Genomic DNA, 23,219 nt, shown 5'->3' with positions numbered 1-23,219 from the left:
TACTTGAATGGTTGATTGCTTTATTGTTTTTGACAATACACGGGGGCATAAGTTGCTCCACAGATTCATGGGATTAAATTTGGGCTCCTTTTCAGATACAGTTTTTGAGGTCATTGTTTGACATTTGTTTGGACTCCAAGAAGACTCTACTTAGCTGTCTATTTTCCTAATTCTCTAGTAGACTAGCTGGCCTAACATTTAGCTTATATCTCTAATGAATCTACTGACCTCCTCTTAATTGTTATTCACTACAACCTCCATTTTTTATAGCACCTGTAGCCTTCAAGTTCACACTGTGTGACAAATGAAGTCAGTTCCTTTGGAAAGAGTTTTGGAGCTCTCTGTTTTAAGGCCTGCCTCTCCCCCTGGGAAAATCTCTGATACAAGGCTCTGGAGCTAAGGATGGTGACAGTAGCACAATTCTCTCTGAGTGACACTGCTACTTTAGGAGCTGTACACTTGACTCAGGATGGGCAGTTCCTTCAGGTCTTCCTGGCTTGCCTCTCCCAGGAAATTGAGTCCCCAGTATTCTTAGCACACTATGCTGAAGGTAGAGCCTCCTTATGATGAATGGGGGAGGAGCAGAAGGAGCCCCAACCTTTCAGCTGCACTCACTTGGAATTTAGCCTGAGCAACAGTCAACTCAAGGCAGGATGAGAAGTTTTGTCTCTCCTGGGAAGATACTGTGACCCTTCAGATGTGAGCTGGGGGAGAAGGAGACCTGTGTTTTTGACTACACCCTTCTGGAGTGAAGTTTCCATCATGCTAAGCTGGAAGTGGGAAGGCAAGAAAAGAATCTTGGTTCAAATGCCACAGATTATCATTGTTCTTATTGTTATAGTAGATTGTCTTTTAAAAACGTTTCTTCATTTGCTGTATGCCCTTAGGACCATTTCCAAAGAATTTAAATGATTGTATTTTAGGAGAATAACTTTTAACAATTTCACTGGGAAATGGATCCTCAGAGTTCCTCATATTGCCTTGCCAAAAGTGGAACACCGACCATAGTTATTTTTAATTTCCTGTCTGATGGTGTCAAGATCTGTGTCATTTCTGATTATTGCTTTGCCTCTTCAGAGTCTTTTCTTTTCTTTTTGTATTTCTCATAATTTTTACTTGAAAACTGGATTTGTATAAGACAGTAATTACTGAGGTAAATGGAGTTTATTATTGGAGATGAGCCTGTCATTCCTACAAAGCTTTTAGTGTGAAGTTTGCATTAATCTAGTTAGAAGTTGGGCTGAGTTTGATGTTTTCTTCCTATTTGGCTCTGAGTCTTTCCACCTGGTTTTGCAGTTTCCCTTTGTATTTCTCCCCAAAAGGAACCTGTTTCTTGCTGTCCTCCACTGTTATTTTTACTCAGTGTTTGTTAGTGTGGTGTTGAGGGAGGGACGAGCATTCTCTGGTGTTCTGATTGTGTCTTCATCTTAGGCAACCACTGTGAACCTGAGTTTTGGTGGTGTAATCTTCACATGTGTTCATGCCTCTCCTCCAGGTATAATGCTAAGCCTCCCCTCATAGGTTTTTTTGTTTTTCTGTTTCCCTTTCCTAGCTGCAGTGGGTTTCTACTTTAGACTTTAGGATATGGGTTTTGTTGTCCGTTTCCCTGCAGATTAAGTCTTTTGTTTACTAGGGGAGATAGGTCTGGTTGGAATTTCAGCAGTGACTGCTATCTCCCTCTCTTAGCTGGCAATATGGGGAAAGCTCTCTCAAATTCTCCCTGATAACACCTAGTGGGGTTTCTGGATTAAAGCTTGAAAGAGAGTGCAAGCTCTTTATGTCTGTGGACTTCAGGGACTGAACACTCTCATGCTAGCCTTAAGTCTTTAGAAATTCATTAGAAATTTCAAGCTGAATTTTCGAACTGGTCTACATGGTGTTTGGTGGTGTCTATTCCAGATAAGCAAATGCTTGGGTCCTATTTCTCCCTACATGAGTCTCTCTCTAGATTTTGGGATAATCATTTGCCCTGTGACCTCAGTTCTCTAAAGGTTTTAAGAAGATTTGTTATTTTGGGGACTTCCCTGGTGATCCAGTGGTTAAGACTCCATGCTCCCAGTGCAGGGGGCCCAGGTTCAATCCTTGGTCAGGGAACTAGGTACTGCATGCTGAACTAAGACCCAGCACAGCCAAATAAATAAATATTTAAAAATACAAAATGTTATTTTGCATTTATCCAACTTCTTTTCCTGTTGTAAGTGTGAGTAGCATTCTTTTCAGCTCTCCATTTGGAGCTGAAACTAAAATTTGACTTGTTCATTTTACAACTTAAATATAACATTTGATTTAAAGTTCCTTTTGGTTCCCATAAGCAGTACAATCTCTTTTGCTCTTGTGCCTTGCACTGGACAGGGAGTTGGGGCCTATTTCAGAAACATTTCTCTCATTATCCCAAAAATATTCTTGTGTCTGGGAGGATAGTGAGGGAGAAGCAAGGTAGATATTCCTTATTATATGGCTGTCTTTAGCAACATTGGCCATTGTCTGTTGGCTCAAGGTGAACAGGTGAAAAGTTAAATAGTCTGGAGACTATTCCTATCATTGGAATGATGAGAACTCATAAATTGTCAGTCGTAAAGCTTTGCATTTCTTCCCTGTCCTCTTTCCCTTTGAGGTATGAAGGAGACTTTTGTAGAGATGGAAATAAAACTCCATAGCCTAAAAATGTAAAGAATTTCTCCTTTTCAGCTACAAACTAAGACTGACCAGATAATTTTGAGTTTAAAGTAGAAGGGTTGAACCCTTCTCTCAGAGTTCAGTGAAGTAGCATCCAGAGCAATAGTGATGGGGATGCAGTTGGACAGTAACCCCAAACAACCTTGCTCAGACTCCCAGAAGGGCCTTGGTTGTGCCTGGGCCTGTTTTAGTGGTTTTGTGGTGAATTCAGTTCTGTATCTGCCTGATGCCTTGCTTCTGATGTTTGATTCAGCCCAGTCCCAGAAGTACAGGAGACAGCAGGCAAGGGAGCTTACAAAGGCATGTGGTCCTCCAACTCAGGAGAAAACAGGTGTTACCACCTGTTTGAATACCCTCATGTGCTGTAGGCACAGCATCTGATTTGGGTACTAAGGCAGTCAAGCTGTGAACTGGCATTAAATGCCTTTTTAAGGCATTAATGGTGGAGGAAGCAATGCCACTGTGAGCCTTGCTTTTTAGGTCTGTCATCTGAAGAACCATTACCACTATTCGGACATCCTAAAGGATTGGCTGGGCAATAAGGTGAAGATAAAATTCAAATCCTTAGGTTCCAATCTAGGCTCTTCCCCTTACAGGTATGTAACCTTGTATAAATCACATACACTCTTTGAGCCTCAGTTTAGTCACCTATATTGAAGGCACAATAACACCTCTCTCAAAATTGCCTGTCAGAATTAAAAGAGCTAGAAATATGAAAAAATGGACTGTGAACAGTGATGATTTACATCACTTCTAGGCCACAGTGTAGAAAAAGGTGTGTGATATCTCCATGTATTCTTTTCCTCTGCTGCAGTGGTATCATGATTAGTTTGGATCTCTGGGAAGCTAGGGGGAGCAGAACCTCTCCATCCCCAATTCTCATGAAGTGTGAGAAATAAACTTTTGTTGTGTTAAGCCACTGATGTTTTGGGGTTGGTAGCTATCCTATCATAAGCTTAGCCTAAACACACAAATGGTCCTCAGAGTTAAGCAACAGAATCACTGGAATTCTTGTTAAAATACACTTTATATGTGGGAAAACTATATTGAGAGGCAAGTGATTATGATAGTGGTGATTATGATGGTAAGAGAGTACTACTCAAGTGTCATATCAGAAAGTCTATAGGTAATAACTAAACAAGTCGAGGAATAGCAGTTGTTAAGTCATATGTCTGATAAGGAACTTGCATCCAGAATAAACAAAGAACTGTTACAGCTCAACAATAAAAAGACAATCAACCTAATTTAAAAATGGGTAAAGGACTTGAATACACATTTCCCCAAAGAAGATATACAAATGGCCAATAAGCACATGAAAACATGCTCAGCATCATTAGCCATCAAGCAAATGCAAATCAAGGCCACAGTGGGATTCCACTTCATACCCACTGGGATGGCTATAAGAAAAGATACAGACAATAACAAGCGTTGGTGAGAATGTGGAGAAATCGGAGCCCTCGTACACTGCTGATAGGATTGTCATATGGCACAGTTGCTTTGGAAACAGTTTGGCAGGTCCTCAAAAAGTTAGAGTTACCACATGAACCAGCAATTCCACTCCTAGGTATATACTCAAGAAAATTGAAAACATATTTACATGCAAGAAGTTAACACTGCTGTATGATATATATGAAATTTGTTAAGAGAGTAAATCTTGAGTTCTCATCACAAGGAGAAAAATGTTTTTCTTTTCTTTTTATTGTACTTATATGAGATAATGGGTGTTAACTAAAATTATTGTAGTAATCACTTCACAATATATGTAACTCAAGCCATTATGCTGTATACCTTAAATGTATACAGTGATGTATGTCAATTATGTCTCAACAAAACTGGTAAAAATTTTAATTAAAAAAAGAAAAAATGGAAAGAAATTACCTTTGCTTCTTCCAGCAGAAATGATTAACTAGTGTATCAAATACTACATACCTGTGTTTTTTATAAATCAGAAACAAAACAAATATATTACAGTACCTCTTCATAAAATGAATCAAAGCATTCAAATGAAGTTAAAAGCAACTTTGGACATAATAATCAGCATGGTCTGAGGTTATCTACATAATAAACTAAGGCAGAACCATCATTTCTGTACTTGAAAATTTTATATTTTGAATTTTCAATAGTTTATTTTAAAAGACAAAAGAAAATGTACACGAATGTTCAGTACTGATATGGACGTGGATGGACCTTGAAAACATTATGCTACATGAAAGAAACTAGACAACAGAGGCCATGTACTATGATTCCATTTCTATGAAATGTCTAGAATAGGCAAATCCATAGAGACAGAAAGCAGATCAGTGTTTGCCAGTTGCCGGGGAGAGGAGGGAATGGGAGCACCATTATGTGCTAACGGGTATGAGGTTTCTTTTTAGGGCAATAAAAATGTCCTGTAACTGAATAATGGCGATGGTTTCAGAACTCTGTTAATATACTGAAAACCACTGAATTGTGCACTTTAAGAGGGTGAATTTTTATGAAGAAAAGAGTGAATGTTGTGATATGTGAATTATATTTCAATAAAGGCGTTAAAAAAAGAAATATCAGGACTTCCCTGGTGGCGCAGTGGTTAAGAATCCGCCTGCCAATGCAGGGGAAACGGGTTCGAGCCCTGGACTGGGAAGATCCCACATGCCGCGGAGCAACTAAGCCCACAAGCCACAACTACTGAGCCCACACGCCGCAACGACTGAAGCCCACATGTCTGGAGCCCGTGCTCCACAACAAGAGAAGCCACCACAATGAGAAGCCCGTGCGCCACAACTAGAGAAAGCCCACGCGCAGCAACAAAGACCCAACGCAGCCATAAATTAATTAATTTAATTAATTTTATAAAAGAGAAAGAAATAGCAGCATAAGCATATTCTTCTGAAATACGGAGGTAAATACCAGAAGAAACCAAAAACATTTATGGTAGTTGCTTCTGGACAGTGAGAATGTGGAATGATGAGGCAGACTGCAGTTTTTAATAATATATTCTCTTACACTATTGGGTTTTTTAATTTTATACATATATCCATAAAAATAAAAATGAGCTAAAAACAAAGGACACCTACACAGAGACATATTTTAACATCTTTATTAGAGTATAATTGCTTTACAATGGTGTGTTAGTTTCTGCTGTATAACAAAGTGAATCAGCTATACCTATACATATATCCCCATATCTCCTCCCTCTTGTGTCTCCCTCCCACCCTCCCTATCCCACCCTTGTAGGTGGTCACAAAGCACCAAGCTGACCTCCCTGTGCTATGCGGCTGCTTCCCACTAGCTATCTAAAATACCGTATGCTAACACATATATATGGAATCTAAAAAAAAAAAAAAAAGGTTCTGAAGAACCTAGGGGCAGGACAGGAATAAAGACACAGACGAAGAGAATGGACTTGAGGACACAGGGAGGGGGAAGGGTAAGCTGGGACGAAGTGAGGGATTGGCATGGACTTATATACACAGAGACATTTTGAGGAAAAGTCAAAAGAGATTCTGATACATTGGATCTGAGGCGGGAGCCAGGATTCTGCATTTTCAACAAGGTAGGTGTTTTCGATGCAGATGGTCTGCTAGTAGCTAGCAAACTTTGAGAAACACTACTATATCCAATGTTAAAATTATTTAACAATGGATTGTGGTATAATCCCTCTCTTGCTGTGTTCCTTTTGGAGTGGCAAGTTTCAATTGCTAAAGAATGAAATTATGTGCTCAAGATTATGTATTCAATCAGGGACAGAACTGGGCCAAGAATTGAGGCCTTCTGACTCAATAATTAATGTATTGATTTTTAAGCTTCTGTCATGTGTTGTAGGTACCAAAATGAATAAGATAAATTCTTTGCTTTGAATAGGGCAAGTCTAGTGGGCTAATTATAATGCCTGAAAATGCATTAATTAAGATTTTACAAAGCGTTTCCCACATTTCATGTCAACTATAGTTTTATAGTTAATAAAACTATAACGTGAGAAGGGGGACCTTCTCCATAGTTCAGTAGGGAACATAGTGGGGTGTAACTCACTAGAGACTCCAGGGAAATCAAAGGGGCTTTGTTACCTTGAGGACTTCAGCTCACCAGCAGCAGTGGGGCCCTAAGGAGAGTACAGGACACATGAGAAGAGGGAGAGTGTCCTTCAGATACAGCATTACCTGGGGGAGAGTGACACCCACCTTTCAGCTGTCTGGATTTATTTATGGACACACGTGAGAGCTCCCTCAGCCCTCTCCCAAACATTTGATGGGGTTCTGGTCCTGCTAGTGCAGGGGAAAGGGTAGGAACCATCCTAACACAGTTCACACACTCAGCATCTCATCTGATCTTCTCCACAGCCCTGGAAGGCAAGCTTTATCCCCAATTCACTGATGAGAAGACTGTTCCCTACGTCAGTGGTTCTGTAATAACTGCCAGGTTGATTCCTCCAGCTGTGAGTCCCAGAGATAATGTGTTTTACGCATCATTTCACATCCTGACAACAGGAATTTTAAGTGTCTCCACTACCTTCATAAACTCACTGAGCAGTTATTTTGATTGCTTGGTATTTTCCTATGTTTCAAATACTTTATTATTTATTTTATGACAAAAGTAATCTGTGTATTTTAGGGGGAAAAGTACAGGTGAAAGGATAATCTCTACCACCAGCACCCAGAGAAAACCATTATTTTGCTTTTGGTCTACTCAGTTTCAGTTTTCCCTGTACATGGATGTATTGTATAACTTTTTTGTTTTATTTTTTCAAAAACGGGTGGATGCTGTATATGTGGTTCTGAAAACTGGTGTTTTTCTTTATTGTTATTTTACAGTGTACCATGAACATCTCCTCCATGCACGTGGGTGAAAATCCCCTACTGAAACACAGAGAGCACTGTAGTTGGATCAAAAGGCTGCTGGTAACGAGAGTGACACCTAAAGCAAAGAATCAGCTTAAGGTTAAAGCACATAGCCTGGCAAATGCCTGCCAGGGAAAGCAGGGTCAGCGATATTCTCATCAGAGGAGTCAGAATTGAAGGCCAAAGGCATTAAAGATATGGGATATCATGTAAGCGCCTCTGGCCCCTACCTCTGCCCCTCATTCCCCTGACACCCCGTTGGCCCCTTGGGGTGAATGGATCCTGTACATCTCTTTGCATCCAATGAAAACCACCCATTTTCTGTCTTTTCCTTAGCTCTTCCTGAGCCCTTGACATAGCTGCACATTCTGTCATCATCTCCTCACTGCCCAGATGCCTTTCCTGTAAGTTGTTCTGATAGTCCTTGGGGGAATCATCCGTTCCCCTGTCCGTTTTTCTTTTTGCTTTCCGGGGCACGTAGTCTTCATCGGTGTGCTTTTCGGCAGCCCGCGGCTGACTCTCTGGCTTTGCCTGGGATTCCAGCTTGCCCTCACCGTGTGGTTTTCCCTCAGCTTCGGACTTGTCCTGCTTTTCTCTCTTCCTCTCATCTTCTGGTTGTCCCTGGTCTTCTGGCCGTCCCTCATTCTGGAGCTCTCCCTCGTGTTCTGTCTTCCCCTCCACTTCTGGCTTTTCTTCCTCATCTGACTTTCCTTCATCTTCTGTATCTACTGCATCTTTTGACTTTCCCTCATTGTCTGGGTTTCCTTCATTTTCTGGCTTTCCTTCATTTTCTCTGTAGACCTTCTCCATGTTGAGATTTGCCCTCCTTTGCCTGTCCTAGGAGACAAAATGGAGACAAAGGAGACTGAGGACTTAGGTGGTGAAATACAGGTTCTGGTAAGTATTTGCCTCTGTGATTTAAGATCTTCATGGCCTACCCCTATGGGCGGGGTGCACTCCCGCCCATACATTTTCTCCTTTCTTTCCCAGTGTATACAAGGTTGGCACACATGCTAACATGAGCCCACCTTGCAGACACTTCCACAGGTGCTTTTCCCTACATTTAAGTGGGCTGTGCTGACAAGTGTATAAGAGCAGATTTGTCCCTAAACTTTTCTCTGGCCTTGGCTATGCCGGTAACAATTTTAACTGGGTGGTCCCAACTTAGACTGACCCACAAGAAACCTGGCCAGTTTCTTTTTCCCCTTGTCTACAGTTGTAAGACTTGTAGAACTGCAGATATAACCAGACAATGGCCAGTTCTCAGATATTAGAGATACTCTGTTATCTTCAAGGACTTCACAGATGCCACACCTGCCAACTCTCACTTCCTTGTTCTCCCCACTGTCTTCACCAGCCATAAAGCACCAGGTTCCCTTAGGGTCCTGACAGAGGCCATGTATTCTGAGACTGGAATAGGGAGGCTTGGAGGAGGGGTGGCAGGTAGTAAACTCCCCAACTACTGCTCAGGCTTTAGTCACTCCTACTCCCAGGGGTCCTGGGGCAGTTGCCCTCTTCCGTTGACCTGCACTGATACTGCAGGTCTTTCCTTTCCTTGTCTGGGTTGGTGCCTACAACCACAGACCCGAAGACCTGTAGAGAGACAGGAGACAGACGGTGAATGAGGGATTGAGAAGTGAATGAGTGGCAATGAGGACACTGATTCTTTTCCGACTCTAGCTGTCAGTACTCTCCCAGCTCCTGCCATACCCTTGCCCTTTCCCTTGCTTCTCTGATCCCCCTCTACAGCTCCTCCCTAACAGCCTCCTTTTTTTTTTAACCACTGAGAAATGTCAGAGAGAGATTATTTCCAAAGTGTTTCTATGTTTCCCAATCTTCCTTCCAAATTTCTATCTCACTTTTCCTTGTGATGTTCAGGACAGTGATGTTCAGAAGGCATATCCAGTTTTGCTCAGGTCTCTACCTTCCAAACCCTCACCCCAGGGCACCCAGATAGAACGAGCCCATCACTCATTCTGAAAACGGTAATGGTAGAGTCAGGGAGCACAGCAGAAATGTCCAGAGCATTCCTGCCACCCCTTCCCTTTCCACATACACAGAAAGACCACATTTTCCTGCAATGCAAGAGACAAATTATTTCCAAACTCATTAAAAATTTTGGTCCATGTTACCTCCTCTCAACTCTCCCTAGTTCAGGAGTCACTCCTGCCCTACAGGGAGCTGGTCTCCAGACTGAACTTCAGTCCACCTCCTCTGTAGCATCTCTCCCGCTCCCCTCCCCCTCATCCCCCTCCCCCCACATCCCCCCCCTGCAAAAAGGACGAAGGTGGAGAAGAGCAGGCCTGGCCCCTTTGCAAGGGGGTCTGCCCTCCCCATCCTGGGTTCACAGGCGTTGCCCTCCTCCCTCCACCTGGAAGGATCAGGCCATTTCCCCTCCATCCCCCTCCGCTAGCCTTTTCCCTCTGTCAGATGTCCCCTGATAACCTGCCTCCTAAGAGATCCCAACTGGTACCCATTCTTATCCTCTGGCTCCTCTCCATCTCCTCCCACCAAGCCCTCCATCTCTTGCACCAAATGGATGGGCATCAGGGAAGGGGTAGAGAGAATCTAGTCCTGGACCTGCTCTGGTCTTTGCCCTCTGCCACCCCCACCCCAGGTGTTCGCAGGAGGCAGTGAATTTGTGACCATCTCAGGGAGATGCCTCCTTCTCACATTTCTTGCTGCCATAAGCCAGTACTTATCCAGGGAAATAAGAGATGGTACCCAGACCTCTCACCCAACACTCACACAATTTTCTGCGCCAAAATAAATAAGGGAGGGTGGCATCTGGAAAGCAGACCGGATCCTGTGTAGCCTCTATCTGTTACTACCCCTACCTCAGGTGTCCCCTTCCCCACTCTGGCTAGTACCGACCTGCGACCTTGCGGGGCTATAGGGCAGTTGTCCCCTTGGTCCCTCAGTCTGAAATCTATCTTCCTCCACGGAAATAGGGAGCTGATACCTGAAAGAGAGGGACTTCTGCACGCGTTGGCTCCCAATCACATGAAGGAAACATCACCAGTGGGCTCGGGTCCCTAGTTCTCCTTCCTGCAGGAAGTGCCTCAGGAGTCAGCCCCCTTCTTCCCTTCACTGGCCCCCTCCCACCTCACCCTTCTTCAGTATCCTCCCCTGACCTCTTGAGGCCCTGTCACTCATTTTGGTCGTGGCTAATCCCAGAGGTCAAATGGGGCCCCTTCTTCCTGTGGTATGTATTTGTTCTTCTGTCTTATCAGGGGCTGCGTCTTCTCCCAGGGCTACTGGCCCCACTGATCCATCTCTGTGGAATTTCTTTCTTTCTCTCGTTTGATCTCAAAGCACCCACCCCCTCCATCTACTTCTCCACTCTGACACTGGTGCTCACTCCTGTCTTCCAGACCTTCACATAAGAGGTACAGGGTGCATTGGTAGGTAGGGAAGCAGGTAGTTGAAATAGGGATTTTATTTTCTTCTAAATAATTTTTTTTCAGTTTTATTTAACTTATTTCCCTCACCGTGTGTTACTTTTATAAGCAAAAAGTTAAATAAAGCTATTTTCATTTGGGAAAAAGAACATGTTTAAGGTAGAGGAAAACCCCAACATCCCCAAATTGTGAGAGCAACGTAAGTTCCTAGTATTAATTTTTACTAGAAAATAGATTTGATTGTCTACTTACAAAAGAATTCTTTAAGTTTTCATAAATAGCTGGTTCTGTCATGTTCTACCGAAAATACGTGTATTTAATGTTCCCAAACAATAGCTGAGTGTTAAGTGCACTTGCAGGAACATGATGGCTAACACAATATCAGTCTTGAAAATTTGGCCCATGGCTATTTTCATTCAGAGGTTTAGCTGTGCTGCAAGGCAGCTGAGGATCTGAGGGGTGCCGACATGCTCTGATCTTCCCTGCCCTATCAAGAGAGGAGGAATATGCTGTCCCGACCCCTTCTCACCTTTCAGAGCCTCTCATCCTTTGCATTCAGGCACCTGACTGTTGCTTACCCAAAAATATACATGGAGAGGTGACCAAGGTGGTGACTTCAATAAATGCTTTTGGCTCCTTCCCTCCCTCCCCCAAATTCCCACAGAGATTATGCAACTCCAGCAGAGTTGGGAATGCTGTTCTGACAACTGGAAACCAAAACAGATCCCTTCTAGACCCCTGCAGCAGAGGGTTTCCATAAAGCCTGTAGAAGTGATTGCTGGGGGGAGAGCCTCCAGACCTGCTTGCTGTCTACCCTTATTCCCAGTGCCCCGGTGGAAACTTCCTTGACCCTGTCTACTGCTTACCACCTAACTAAGGAGATGCAGCCTGCTGGGTCTTTCAACTCTATTATCTTTACCTCCAGGGCACCTAGGAGGAGCCTAGCCACGCTGAAGAGTTGCTGCCTGCAAGTCCACACCCACCCTGGTGCTCTCTCAGCCAGATTTAGACCAGTGTCTAAGGACTCTGACAGACTGACCATTACTGATTGACCTAGACCAGGTGTTTTCAGCTGAGGAAGTCTGTGGACCACCTGAAATAATGTGCAAGGTAGCATGTGCTTAGAAGGTAGTAGAGTATGTAGACTTACGAAAAGAAGAGCTGTACCCTAGGAGCCTCAGAAACCCTGATACATGATCAGGTTGACATCATGAAGAAGCAGAAGCTATGAGGTAGAGAAAAGACAGAAGAAGAAGGAGCTACTTGGGAATGAGACAGGAAGGAGAAGAGACAAATAGCAGCTGAGCTATGTTAGAGGGAGAGCACTTACTCCTTGGGTTCAGGCATTCTTAACTAAAGAAACCCCTGGAGTTATGTTCAAAATAATGTGCGCGTGTGTGGGGTGGTAGGGTATACACATTTTTACTGGGTGTGTACATTTGCCTAGGATAGGATCCGTTACTCTCATTAGATGCTCAAAGGGGTAATATAAAAAAAAGGGAGAAGGTCAACTGGCCTAGAAAATATATTTTCATATACATCTTTTTCTCAAATAGGACTATGTCTATTTCTTAGGAGAAATTAACAGAACAATTAGCCATTTTAAAGTGTACAACTCAGTGGCATATAGTACATTCATGATGTTGTGAATCTATCACCTCTATCTAGTTCCAAAACATTTTCATCAACTCCATACCCATTAAGCAGTCACTCCCAATTCTCCTCTTCCCCTAGTACCTAGCAACAACTAATCTACCTTCTGCCTCTATGGAATTATCTACTTTGGATATTTCATATAAATGGAATCATTCAATATTTGACCATTTGTGCCTGGCTTCTTTCACTTAGCATAATGTTTTCAAGGTTCATTCACATTGTAGCATGTACAGTATTTCATTCCTTTTTATGGCTGAATAATATTTCATTGTATGTCTATATCATATTTTGTTTATCCATACAAACATTGATGGATATCTGGGTTGTTTCCACCTTTTGGCTATTGTGAATAGTGTTGCCTTAAACATTTGTGTATAAGTTTTTATGTGGATGTATGTTTTTATTTCTCCTGGGTATATGCCTAGGAATGGAATTGCTGGGTCATATGGTAATTCTATATCTAACTATTTGGGGAACTGCCAAACTGTTTTCCACAGTGGCTGCAACATTTTGCATTCCTACCAGCAATGTATGAGGAGGGTTCCAATTTCTCCACATTCTCCAAAGCAATTGTTAATTTCCATTTTTAATTTTTATAATCCTAGTCGGTGAGAAGTGTCTTTGATTTTCATTTTCCTAATGACTAATGATATTGAGCATCTTATCATGTGTTTATTGGATATTTATATATCTTCTTTAGAGCAATATATATTCAACTCCTTTGCCCATTTTTAATTGGGCTTTTTGTTGTTGAATTGTAGGAATTCTTCATATATTCTGGATACTTATCAAATATATGATTTCCAAATATTTTCTCCCATGATGTGGATTGTCTTCACTTTCTTGATACTGTCTTGTGATTCGCAAAACTTTTAAATTTTTATGAAGTGCAATGTATCTGTTTTTCTTTTGTTGTTCATGCTTTTAATGTCATATCTAAGAATCCATTGCCAAATCCAAGGACATGAAGATTTATCACTTTGTTTTCTTCTAAGAGTTTTAAAGTTTTGGCTCATATATTTAGGTCTTGGGTCCATTTTGAGTTAATTTTTTTAATATGGTGTGAGTTCATTTTTCTTTATGGCTTTATAAGATTTAAAGATTCTTTTGATGGCAGTGCACAACACACTGTCACGCAAATGAATAAAAGGCATTTTTACAAAAAAATATATTACAATTTACCCCCTTGATGTCTTGACATCTGTTTTAAGTTCAATTATTTGGGATATTTGAGTGGCCCAAATAGTAGGGGATATTTACAGAGAGTAGGGAATAAGTTGCCCTAAACAGCATAGAAAACATTTTATTGTGAGAATTAAGAGAAGGAAAACAGGGGCTTCCCTGGTGATGCAGCGGTTGGGAGTCCGCCTGCCGATGCGGGGGACACGGGTTCGTGCCCCGGTCCAGGAGGATCCCACATGCCGCGGAGCGGCTGGGCCCGTGGGCCATGGCCGCTGGGCCTGCGCATCCAGAGCCTGTGCTCCGCAACGGGAGAGACCACATCGGTGAGGGGCCTGCGTACCGCAAAAAACAAAACAAAACAAAAAAAAAGAGAAGGAAAACAAATAGAAGAATGAGGAGTCTTTGTAGGCCAGCCATAACCAAATTCCCTATTTATATGGTGATAGCCAAGAAAACAGATCTGAAGTTTTCAGGGTCTCTAACAATATTTTTGGTAGACTTGAAAAGTGTTATAAATATGAATTATATATTTTATGACAAAAAGATCTTGGTAACAAGTCCAGTAGTTATGTTGTTGGAGTGTACGAACTGATAGTTTAGTAAAACATATAGAAAAAGTTAGTGGTATTTATAGCCAAGGAGAAGGGGTAGTTGTGTTCATGGTCAGAGACGTAAGACAGGAGGTAGTGGTGGGAAGTTGGAGTGGGGGAGTAGGATTAAGTGCTAGAGAGTGGGAGGTCCTCTTCCTAGGTGGTTGAGGAGTGGTCTAGGAGGTAGTTGCCCCCTGAGGAAAGCAATAATCTCCATTAATTTTTATAATGGCATTAATAGTACTGTAGTAACCTCTATAAGATTTCCCTTTAGGCATAAGAATATAGAGATGTACACCTTTTGGCAGAGAGTAAAACATAAACCAGGGTCATTGGCTAAGTAAATTATGAACTCAGGACATGTAATAAAATCACTAAAATCAAAGGGAGAAAAGTAATAAATTTATTGTGTCCAATTTGTCAGTGCCTTAGGAAAGATAGCATATAGGCATTGCTGGGACTCTAGTCTTAGTGACTGGCGTGAAGTCTTTCCTCATTGAATGATCTTGGCATTCTTGTCAAAATTCACTTGACTTATATGTGAGAGTTATTTTGGGGCACTCTATTCTATTCCATTGGTCTATATGTGTCTTTATGCCAGAACTACCCCGTTTGATTACTGTAGCTTTATGGTAAGTTTTGTAATCAGGAAGTGTGAGTCCTCCAAATTTGTTCTTCAATTTCAAGGTTGTTTTGGCTATTTAGGGTCCCTTGAGATTCCATATGAATTTTTTCAAATTTATTTTTGGCTGCGTTGGGTCTTTGTTGCTGCACTCGGGTTTTCTCTAGTTGCAGAGAGCAGGGGCTACTCTTTGTTGTGGTGCTCTGGCTTCTCATTGCGGTGGCTTCTCTTGTTGTGGAGCACGGGCTCTAGGCGTGCGTGCTTCAGTAGTTGTGGCACGTGGGCTCAGTAATTGTGGCTCGCAGGCTCAAGAGCACAGGCTCAGTAGTTTGGCGCATGGGCTTAGCTGCTCTGCGGCATGTGGGATCTTCCTGGACCAGGGATCGAACCCGTGTTCCCTGCATCGGCAGGCAGACTCTTAACCACCGCGCCACCAGGGATGTCCTCATATGAATTTTAAAATAGATTTTCCTGTACCTGAGTAAAACATCGTTGGGATTTTGATAGGGGTTGCACTGAATCCTGTAAATTGTTTTGACTAGTATTGACATCTTAACAATACTGTCTTCAATTCCACAAACATAAGATGTCTTCCTGTTTATTTGTGTTTTGCATTTTTCAGTGTAAAAGTGCTTTTCACCCTTGCTTAAATTTATACTGAAATATTTTATTCTTTTTGATGCTATCGTAAAAAAATTATTCCCTTAATTTCCTTTTCAGATTGTTCCCAGTTGTTGTATAGAAACACAACCAATTTTTATGCATTGATTTATCTGCAACTTTGCTGAATTCATTTCTTAGTTCTAACAGTTTTATTGAGGACTCTTTAGGGTTTTCAACCTATAGGATCATGTCATCTGTGAACAGAGATATTTACTTCTTCCTTTCCAATACAGTATGGATTTTTTTCTCACCTAATTGCTTGGGCTATGCCTTCCAGTACTATATTGAGTAGAAGTGATGAAGGTGACCTCCTTCTCTCATTTCTGATCTCAAAGGAAAAGCTTTCAATTTTTCACCACTAAGTGTGGTGTTAGTTGTGGGCTTTTCATAGAAAGCATTTATTATGTTGAGGTAGTTTCCTTCTATTCTTAGTTTGCTGAGTGTTTTTATCATGAAAGAGTGTTGAATTTTGTCAAATGTTTTTCCTGCAACAATTGAGATAATCATGTATTTTTTCCTTCCTTCTCTTAATATGGTTTATTACATTACTATATTTTAATATGTTGAACAATACTTACATCCAGGAATAAAGCCCACTTGGTCGTGGTGTATAATCCTTATAATGCACTGCTGAATTACATTTGCTAGTACTTTGGAATTAATATTCATATGGGATATTAGTCTAGTTTTCATTTCTTGTAGTGTCTTTGTCTGGATTTAGTATTAAGATGCAGCTGGCTTGACAGAATGAGTTATGAAGTGTTCCAAATTTTTTGGAAGCATTTGAAAAAGACTGGTGTTAGTTCTTCTTTAAATATTTGGTATAATCTACGAGTGACACCATCCTGTCTTGGGCTTTTCTTTGTTGAGAACTTTTTGATTATTGATTCAATCTCCTTACTCATTACTGTTCTGCTCACATTTTATATTTCTTCAGTATTCAGTCCTGGTAGGTTGTGTGTTTCTAGGAATTTGTCTGTTTCATCCAGGTTATCCAATTTGTTGACATACAATTGTTCATAGTCCTCTCTTTTAATCTTTTTTATATCTGTAAAACTAGTAGTAATGTCCCCTCTGTAAGTTAATTTTAGGTACATAGATATTCTTTTTTTCCCTACTCAACCTAGCTAAAGATTTTTCAATTTTGTTGATCTTTTTGAAGAACTAACTCTTGGTTTCATTTTTTTTCTCTATAGCTTTTCTATTATCTATTCTATTTGTCTCTGCTCTAATCTTTATTATTTCATTCCTTTTAATAGCTTTAGGTTTAATTTGCTGTTCTTTTTCTACTTCCTTGATATGTAAAGTCAGCTTTTCGTGTGAGATCTTTTTTCTTTTTTAATGTAAGTGTTCGTAGCTATAAGTTTCCCTCTAAACTCTGCTTTCACTGCCTCCCATAAATTTTGGTATGATGTGTCATTTTCATTTGTCTCAGATATTTTCTAAGTTCTCTTGTGATTTCTTCTTTGACCCATTGGTCAAAGTTTAATAAACTTTTATTGAGTTCCTTTGGAACCCAAGATCTCTGGGCAGTCCATCTTCATCTTTCTATCTTCCAGTGTTTTCCTATGCTTTTTGTTGTGATATGTCTTTGGTTTTTCAGTTGTAAGATGAAAGGTGTGGAAGGGATGGTGTGGCTCTACCTTATCCAGAACTGGAAGCCTGCAGGTCAGATTTTTGCTGTTTAATAAAGTTGAATCCAGCTCAGGTCTGGCTATGGTCCTACAGCTTCTCAGATGTATGGCAAGACACTTGTACTCTCTTAGCCTGTGTCCTTATTTATTGTTGTAGAGAGAGGTCTTAGGATTTCTAACACTCTGTCTCTATCCATCTCTGAGAATCAAAATGTCTTTTGACGAGAAAGGATACATTTTGATGAGGTCCAACATATTGATTTGTTTTCTGTTAGAGTTTGTTTTTTTGAATTCTAATTTCAAATTTTTTACAAACTCAAAGTCCCTAAGAGTTTCTCCTATTTTTTTTCCTAGAAATTTTATGTTTTACCTTACATTTAGGTCTTTGACACAGTTTCACTCAACTTTTTATACGATGTGAGATAAAGTTATTCTAATTATGATGATGATGATGGTGATCATGATCACGATCACTAATAAAGGTTCAATTGGAACTAGTTGTTCCAACACCAATTATCAAAAAGAGTGTCTATTCCACCATCAAATTGCCTTGGAATCTTTGTGAAAAGCATATATGTGTGAATCTATTTCTTGACTGTTCTGTTCCATTGATCAATTTGTCTATATTTATGCTGATACCACACTGTTTTGATTATGGCACCATTATTATAACTCTTGCAATAAGGTAGTGAAAGTTTTCCAAAATGTTTCTCTTCTCAAAATTGTTTGGACTATTCTCAGTCCTTTGGATTTTTTAATGTAAATTTCAGAATCAGATTGTCAGTTTCTATTAAAAACTGCTGTGATTTAATTTATGTCATGAATGTTTTATAGCTTTCAATGTACAAATCTTACACATCTTTTGTCAAATTTATCCCTAAATAATTCATATTTCTGATGTTACTGTAAATGACATGTTTTAAATTTTATTCTGGCTGTTCATTACTTGCAGAGAGCTGAATATTTTCCCTTAAAATTCATGTTCACCCAGCACTTCAGAATTTGACCTTATTTGAAAATAGGGTCTTTGCAGACATGGTTAATTGAGAATTGAGATCAGAGCATACTGAATTAGGATGGGCCACAAGCTGAGGAATGCCTAGGGCCACCAGAGCTGGAAAAGGTAAGGAAGCATTTTTCCCTAGAGCCTTCAGAGAGAACTTAGCATTACTGTCACTTTGATTTGGACTTCTGGTGTACTGAACTGTGAGAGAATAAATTTCTCAGTTTTTTTAAAGTCACCAAGTTTATGGTTATTTGTTAACAGCAGTCTCAGAAAACTAGAAATACAGCTAAATTTGTATACTGATCTTTTATCCTGCAACCTTTCTAAACTCACTTATTAGCTCTAGCAGTTTTTGTATATTACATAGGATTTTCTACATGGACTATCATGTTTTCTATGAATAAAGATTTTTCTATTTTTTTCCTTTGTAATCTGTATGACTTTTATTTCTCTTTCTTATCTTACTGTACTGGCTAAAACTTCTAATACAGTGTTGAATCTAATTTGTGAAAGTGTCCATTTTTGCCTTGTTTCTTATCTTAGGGGGAAAACATTTAGCCTTTAGGCACACGTCAATATGTAGGTTTTTCATAGATGTATTGTATCAGGTTGAGGAAGGTCTCTTCTATACCTGGTTGCTGAGTATTTTAATAAGAGATTTTTAAAATTTTAGCAAATGTTTTTTTCATTCTCCCTTGAGATGATCATATGTTTTTTTCTCTTTTATGTCAATATGGTGAATTATGATTTTCAAATATTAACCTTGCCTTGAATCCTTGGGATAAACCTTACTTGATGATGGTGTACTGTAATTTTTATATATAATTGAATTAGATTTTACTAAAGTTTTGTTAAGAATTTTTGCATATATGTCCATGAAGGAGATTGGTTTGTAGTTATCTTTCCTTGTAATATAATTGTCTGGTTAGTTATCTGGGTAATTCTACCCTCGTAGGATGAGTTGGGAAGTATTCCGTCCTCTTTAGTTTTCTAAGGATTTGGCATATAATTGGTGTTATGTCATCCTTAAATGTTTAGTAGAATTACCAGTAAAGCCATCTCGACCTATAGTTTTCTTCAGAGGAAGTGTTTTAAATGAAATTTCCATTTACTTAACAACTATAGGCCTTTCTTCTATTCTAATATAAATGTTTATACTATAAAATTTCCTGAGTGCTACTTTTGCCACATCCCACAGATTATTATATGTTGTTTTCATTTTCACTCAGTTCAAAATATAATTTCCCTTTTGATTTCTTCTTTGAGTTATTTAGATCTGTATTATTTCATGTTAATTTAAATATTTGGGGATTTTTCAGAGATCTTTCTCTCATTAGCTCCTCGTTTAACTCTATTGTGCTCAAAATAGCATACATTTTATGATTTGAATCCTGTTAACATATTGAGGCTTATTTTATGGTCCTGAATATGGACAATCTTGGTAAATATTCCACGTGCATGTGAAACAAATGTTCTATTGTTGTTGGTGGCAAGTTCTACAATTGTCAACTAGGTGAATTGGTTCATAGTGTTGTACTTGCTGATTTTCTGTCTACTTATTCTATCAATATTTTAGAGAAGGTGACTGTAATTGTGGATTTGTCTGTTTATCCTTGTAGTTCTATCAATTTTGGCTTCATGTATTTTGAAGCACTGTGATATATGAATGTTTATGATTGTTTTGTCCTCTTGACAAACTCACCACTTAAAATGATGTAATGACATTCTATGACCATAATTTCCCTGGTATTATTCTTTTCTCTGAAATTTATTGTAACTGATATCAATATAGCCACTCAAGCTTTGCTCTGACTAGTGTTAAGATTGTTCATCTTTTTCTATTCTTTTACTTGTAATCAGTTTGTATCTTTAAATTTAAATTAAGGTTCTTATAGGCAGTATATATTTGTGTCTTGCTTTTCTATACAATCTGACAATCTCTGCTTTATAATTGAGGTCTTTAGACCATTTACATTAATGTGATTATTGGTATTGACATGTTTGGGTTTTAATCAGGTATCTTGCTATTTGTTTACATTTGTCTCATCTGTTCTTTGTTCTCTTTTCCCTCCAACATTTTTTTGATTATTCTTAAGATTCCATTTTATCTCATATGTTGGTAATATACATTTTTAACATTTCAGAACCTACCTTCAAGTGATATTAAGGTATAGAATAAGAACTTTAAAATTGTGTACTTCCATTCCCTATCTCCTGGCCTTTGTGCTACTATTGACATACATTTTACTCCCACATGTTATAAATTCTACAATACACAGTTGGGGGCAATCCGAAGGCTCATGTTGTTTCCCCTCTCTCAGAGAACTTTTCCCTCGACTGTCTGATGTTCAGCAACTGAAAATTGTTCTTTTATATATTTTGTCCTGATTTTAGTTGTTTTAGTTAGGGAAGTAAATCCAGTCCCTGTTACTCTATTTTCATTTGAAGCATAAATGTGGCTTGATGTCTCACGTGATGGTTAATTTTGAAGGCTTTATTTCACTTCTAATCAAAGTGCATTTCCTATGTATCTCAACTCCCTGGAAGAGTCCAGTGTCTGTGCACTCTTCCTCTGGCTAGAAAATTCAAACTGCATTGCTTTCTTTGGTCACAAGGTGGCCCTTAAGTTTATTTTCTGAATTTCCTTCAATAGATTTGTATTTTTAAAGAAAAAAATTCAGTAATTATTTGTATTCAACTGTTATATTATCTGCATTATTATTTCAATTTTGTTAGAAATACATAAGGATTCAAACATGTATCCTTATCATTTTCTGAATATCACTAAATCTATACTTACTCAGTTTTTCATTCATCAGATATCTACTAGATATGTATGATGTGCTAAAACTCCAATGACCCAGTCCATATCTACATCTCAAAACTTTCTTGAACACCATTTTTCTTTGATAACAAAGGGAATACTCTCTAATCTCACTGCCTTCTCTTTGCTAGATTTTTTAGGCATTTATGGGAAGAATTGGTCTATCCCTTTTGTGGAGAATGGCCACTGTGGGGGAGAAAAGGAGGCTCAACACATAGAAATGATGTCAACAGGCAAATGCAGCCAGACCTTAGATATAGCTGTTCTCCTCAAAGGAACTTCATGCCCTGCTCCTTTATTGTCTTTTGCTCACTTTCTGCTGGTTGTTTCTTGCCCAAGCATTTTACATGGAGCCTGACCACTCACATACTACTCCCTTAGATGCCCTTTCAGATCCAAACACTCTGTTAAGAGCCAAGGGAAGCTGGTTAGCAGAAAGCATTCTGTCCAGAGACTAGAATCCTAAACTCATCATTCTCTGAGGTTGACAGGGCACCTTGAATCTACCTATATACGAAGAGATGTACATTTTTCTGGGCATATGCATGTCTAACCTATCAAGGTATACCATGGATTCACTCACATATGAGCTTCCAATTTCTTTTCATGAAGGAAATGCTGAATATCCTTAGGCCAAGAAAGCCAGAATGCTTCTGTTTTCCATAGAAGCTGGTGCAAATATTGGTAATCAAGAGCGGTAAGTCTGGGAGACTTCCCTGGCAGTCCAGTGGTTGAGACTCTGCACTTCCACTGCAGGGGGCGCAGGTTTGATCCCCAGTCAGGAATTAAGATCCCGCATGGCGTGGCTAAAAAATAAAAAAAGAAAAAGAGTGAGAAGTTTGGTAGGGCATAAGCTTCTCAGTTCATCAATTTTCCTGTCTTTTCAACTTTAGCCTTTCTCTCTATAAACTTGTCTCACAAGAATGTAATACCTTGTGTCTCAAGCACCTGGAGGAAGGAGGGCTTTGAAATTGATTAGGCATCTGATTCATGATGTCTGTGGTTTGCTGTGTTACATGTCATTTTCACCTGCCTAGCCACTTTTCCCTTTGGTTTCCTAAGTGCTATTGTGATGTTATATTCTAGAGCAGGGTTACCAAACTTTTTCTGTTAGGGCCAGATAATAAACATGTAGGCTTTACAGGTGGGCCATACCATTTCTTTCACAACTATTCAATTCTGCCACTGTAGGCCAAAACCAGCCATAGATAATATGTAAATTAATAAACATGTCTGTATTCCAATTAAACTTTATGGACACCAAAATTTGAATTTCATATGATTTCTACATGTCACAAAATATTCTTGATTTTTTTCAACCATTAAAAAACATAAAATTTATTCTTAGCTCATTGGCCAAAAAAATAAGCAGTAGGCCAGATTTGGCTCATGGCCTGTGGTTTGCCAACTTCTGTTCTAGAATTCTAAGTTTATTTCCACAAAAGAAATAATATGCATAATATGTATTTCACCTACTTAGCACACTGCAAGGCAACTTTTTTTCCCAAGTTCTACTGGAACACTTAAACCCAAGAGTCCTCCAATCAATCTTCTCATAAAGGTGTCCACATTTGGGTATCCACTGAATTCACTGACATGATCTCCTGGCAACCAACTCAATATAGGATAACTTTTCACATTCATAGGTTTCACGGGGGTGGTGTGAGGAGGCACTGTCTCAAATTTTAAGTGAGCTGTTCCCTTACACATTGTATAGTCTCATGAATTATGGAGGTTTCTTGGGAAAGAACTACACCTAAGAAAGACCCAGACAGGCAAGGTCTTTCCATGAAGCTAAACGGGGAGAGGGGATTTATCCAGTTTATAAAACAGAGTGAAGATTCAATTCATTGGGAATTCCAGAGACATAGTGGGACTTTCTCACCTTAAGGATTCCTGAACATCAACAACCTGTGGAGATGGTGAGAATGGGGCACAACAGAGGAATGGACTTACCTACCCCTTAGCCTATTGGACTTGTTTGTGAGTATAGGGAAGACCTGGCTTTGGGAACTTCCCCAAATAGCTGAAGGTAATATCTAAAGGGTTGGGTCATGCATATGCCACTGGGAATGAGCTTAAAGAAAGCTTACAAACTTATTGCCTCAAGTGCACACAAAAGCCCTGGGAGGTGATTATTATCTTCAT

The 23,219-nt window shown here is 39.7% G+C and overlaps 1 protein-coding gene across 1 annotated transcript; it reads right to left on the bottom strand.

Moving 5' to 3' along the window:
- Positions 1-7,683: 7,683 nt before the first annotated feature.
- Positions 7,684-22,082, bottom strand: LOC137216870 (transcription elongation factor A protein-like 5). Its single transcript, XM_067722996.1, is given in 3 exon segments — positions 7,684-7,762; positions 7,764-8,330; positions 21,655-22,082. Coding segments are annotated over 2 exon segments (570 nt in total). The 5' UTR covers positions 8,304-8,330; positions 21,655-22,082; the 3' UTR covers positions 7,684-7,732.
- Between the last annotated feature and the right edge of the window lie 1,137 nt (positions 22,083-23,219).

This window comes from Pseudorca crassidens, chromosome X (assembly GCF_039906515.1).
Source record: "Pseudorca crassidens isolate mPseCra1 chromosome X, mPseCra1.hap1, whole genome shotgun sequence".
Lineage (NCBI taxonomy): Eukaryota > Metazoa > Chordata > Mammalia > Artiodactyla > Delphinidae > Pseudorca > Pseudorca crassidens.
This window is presented reverse-complemented; position numbering and strand designations above follow the sequence as displayed.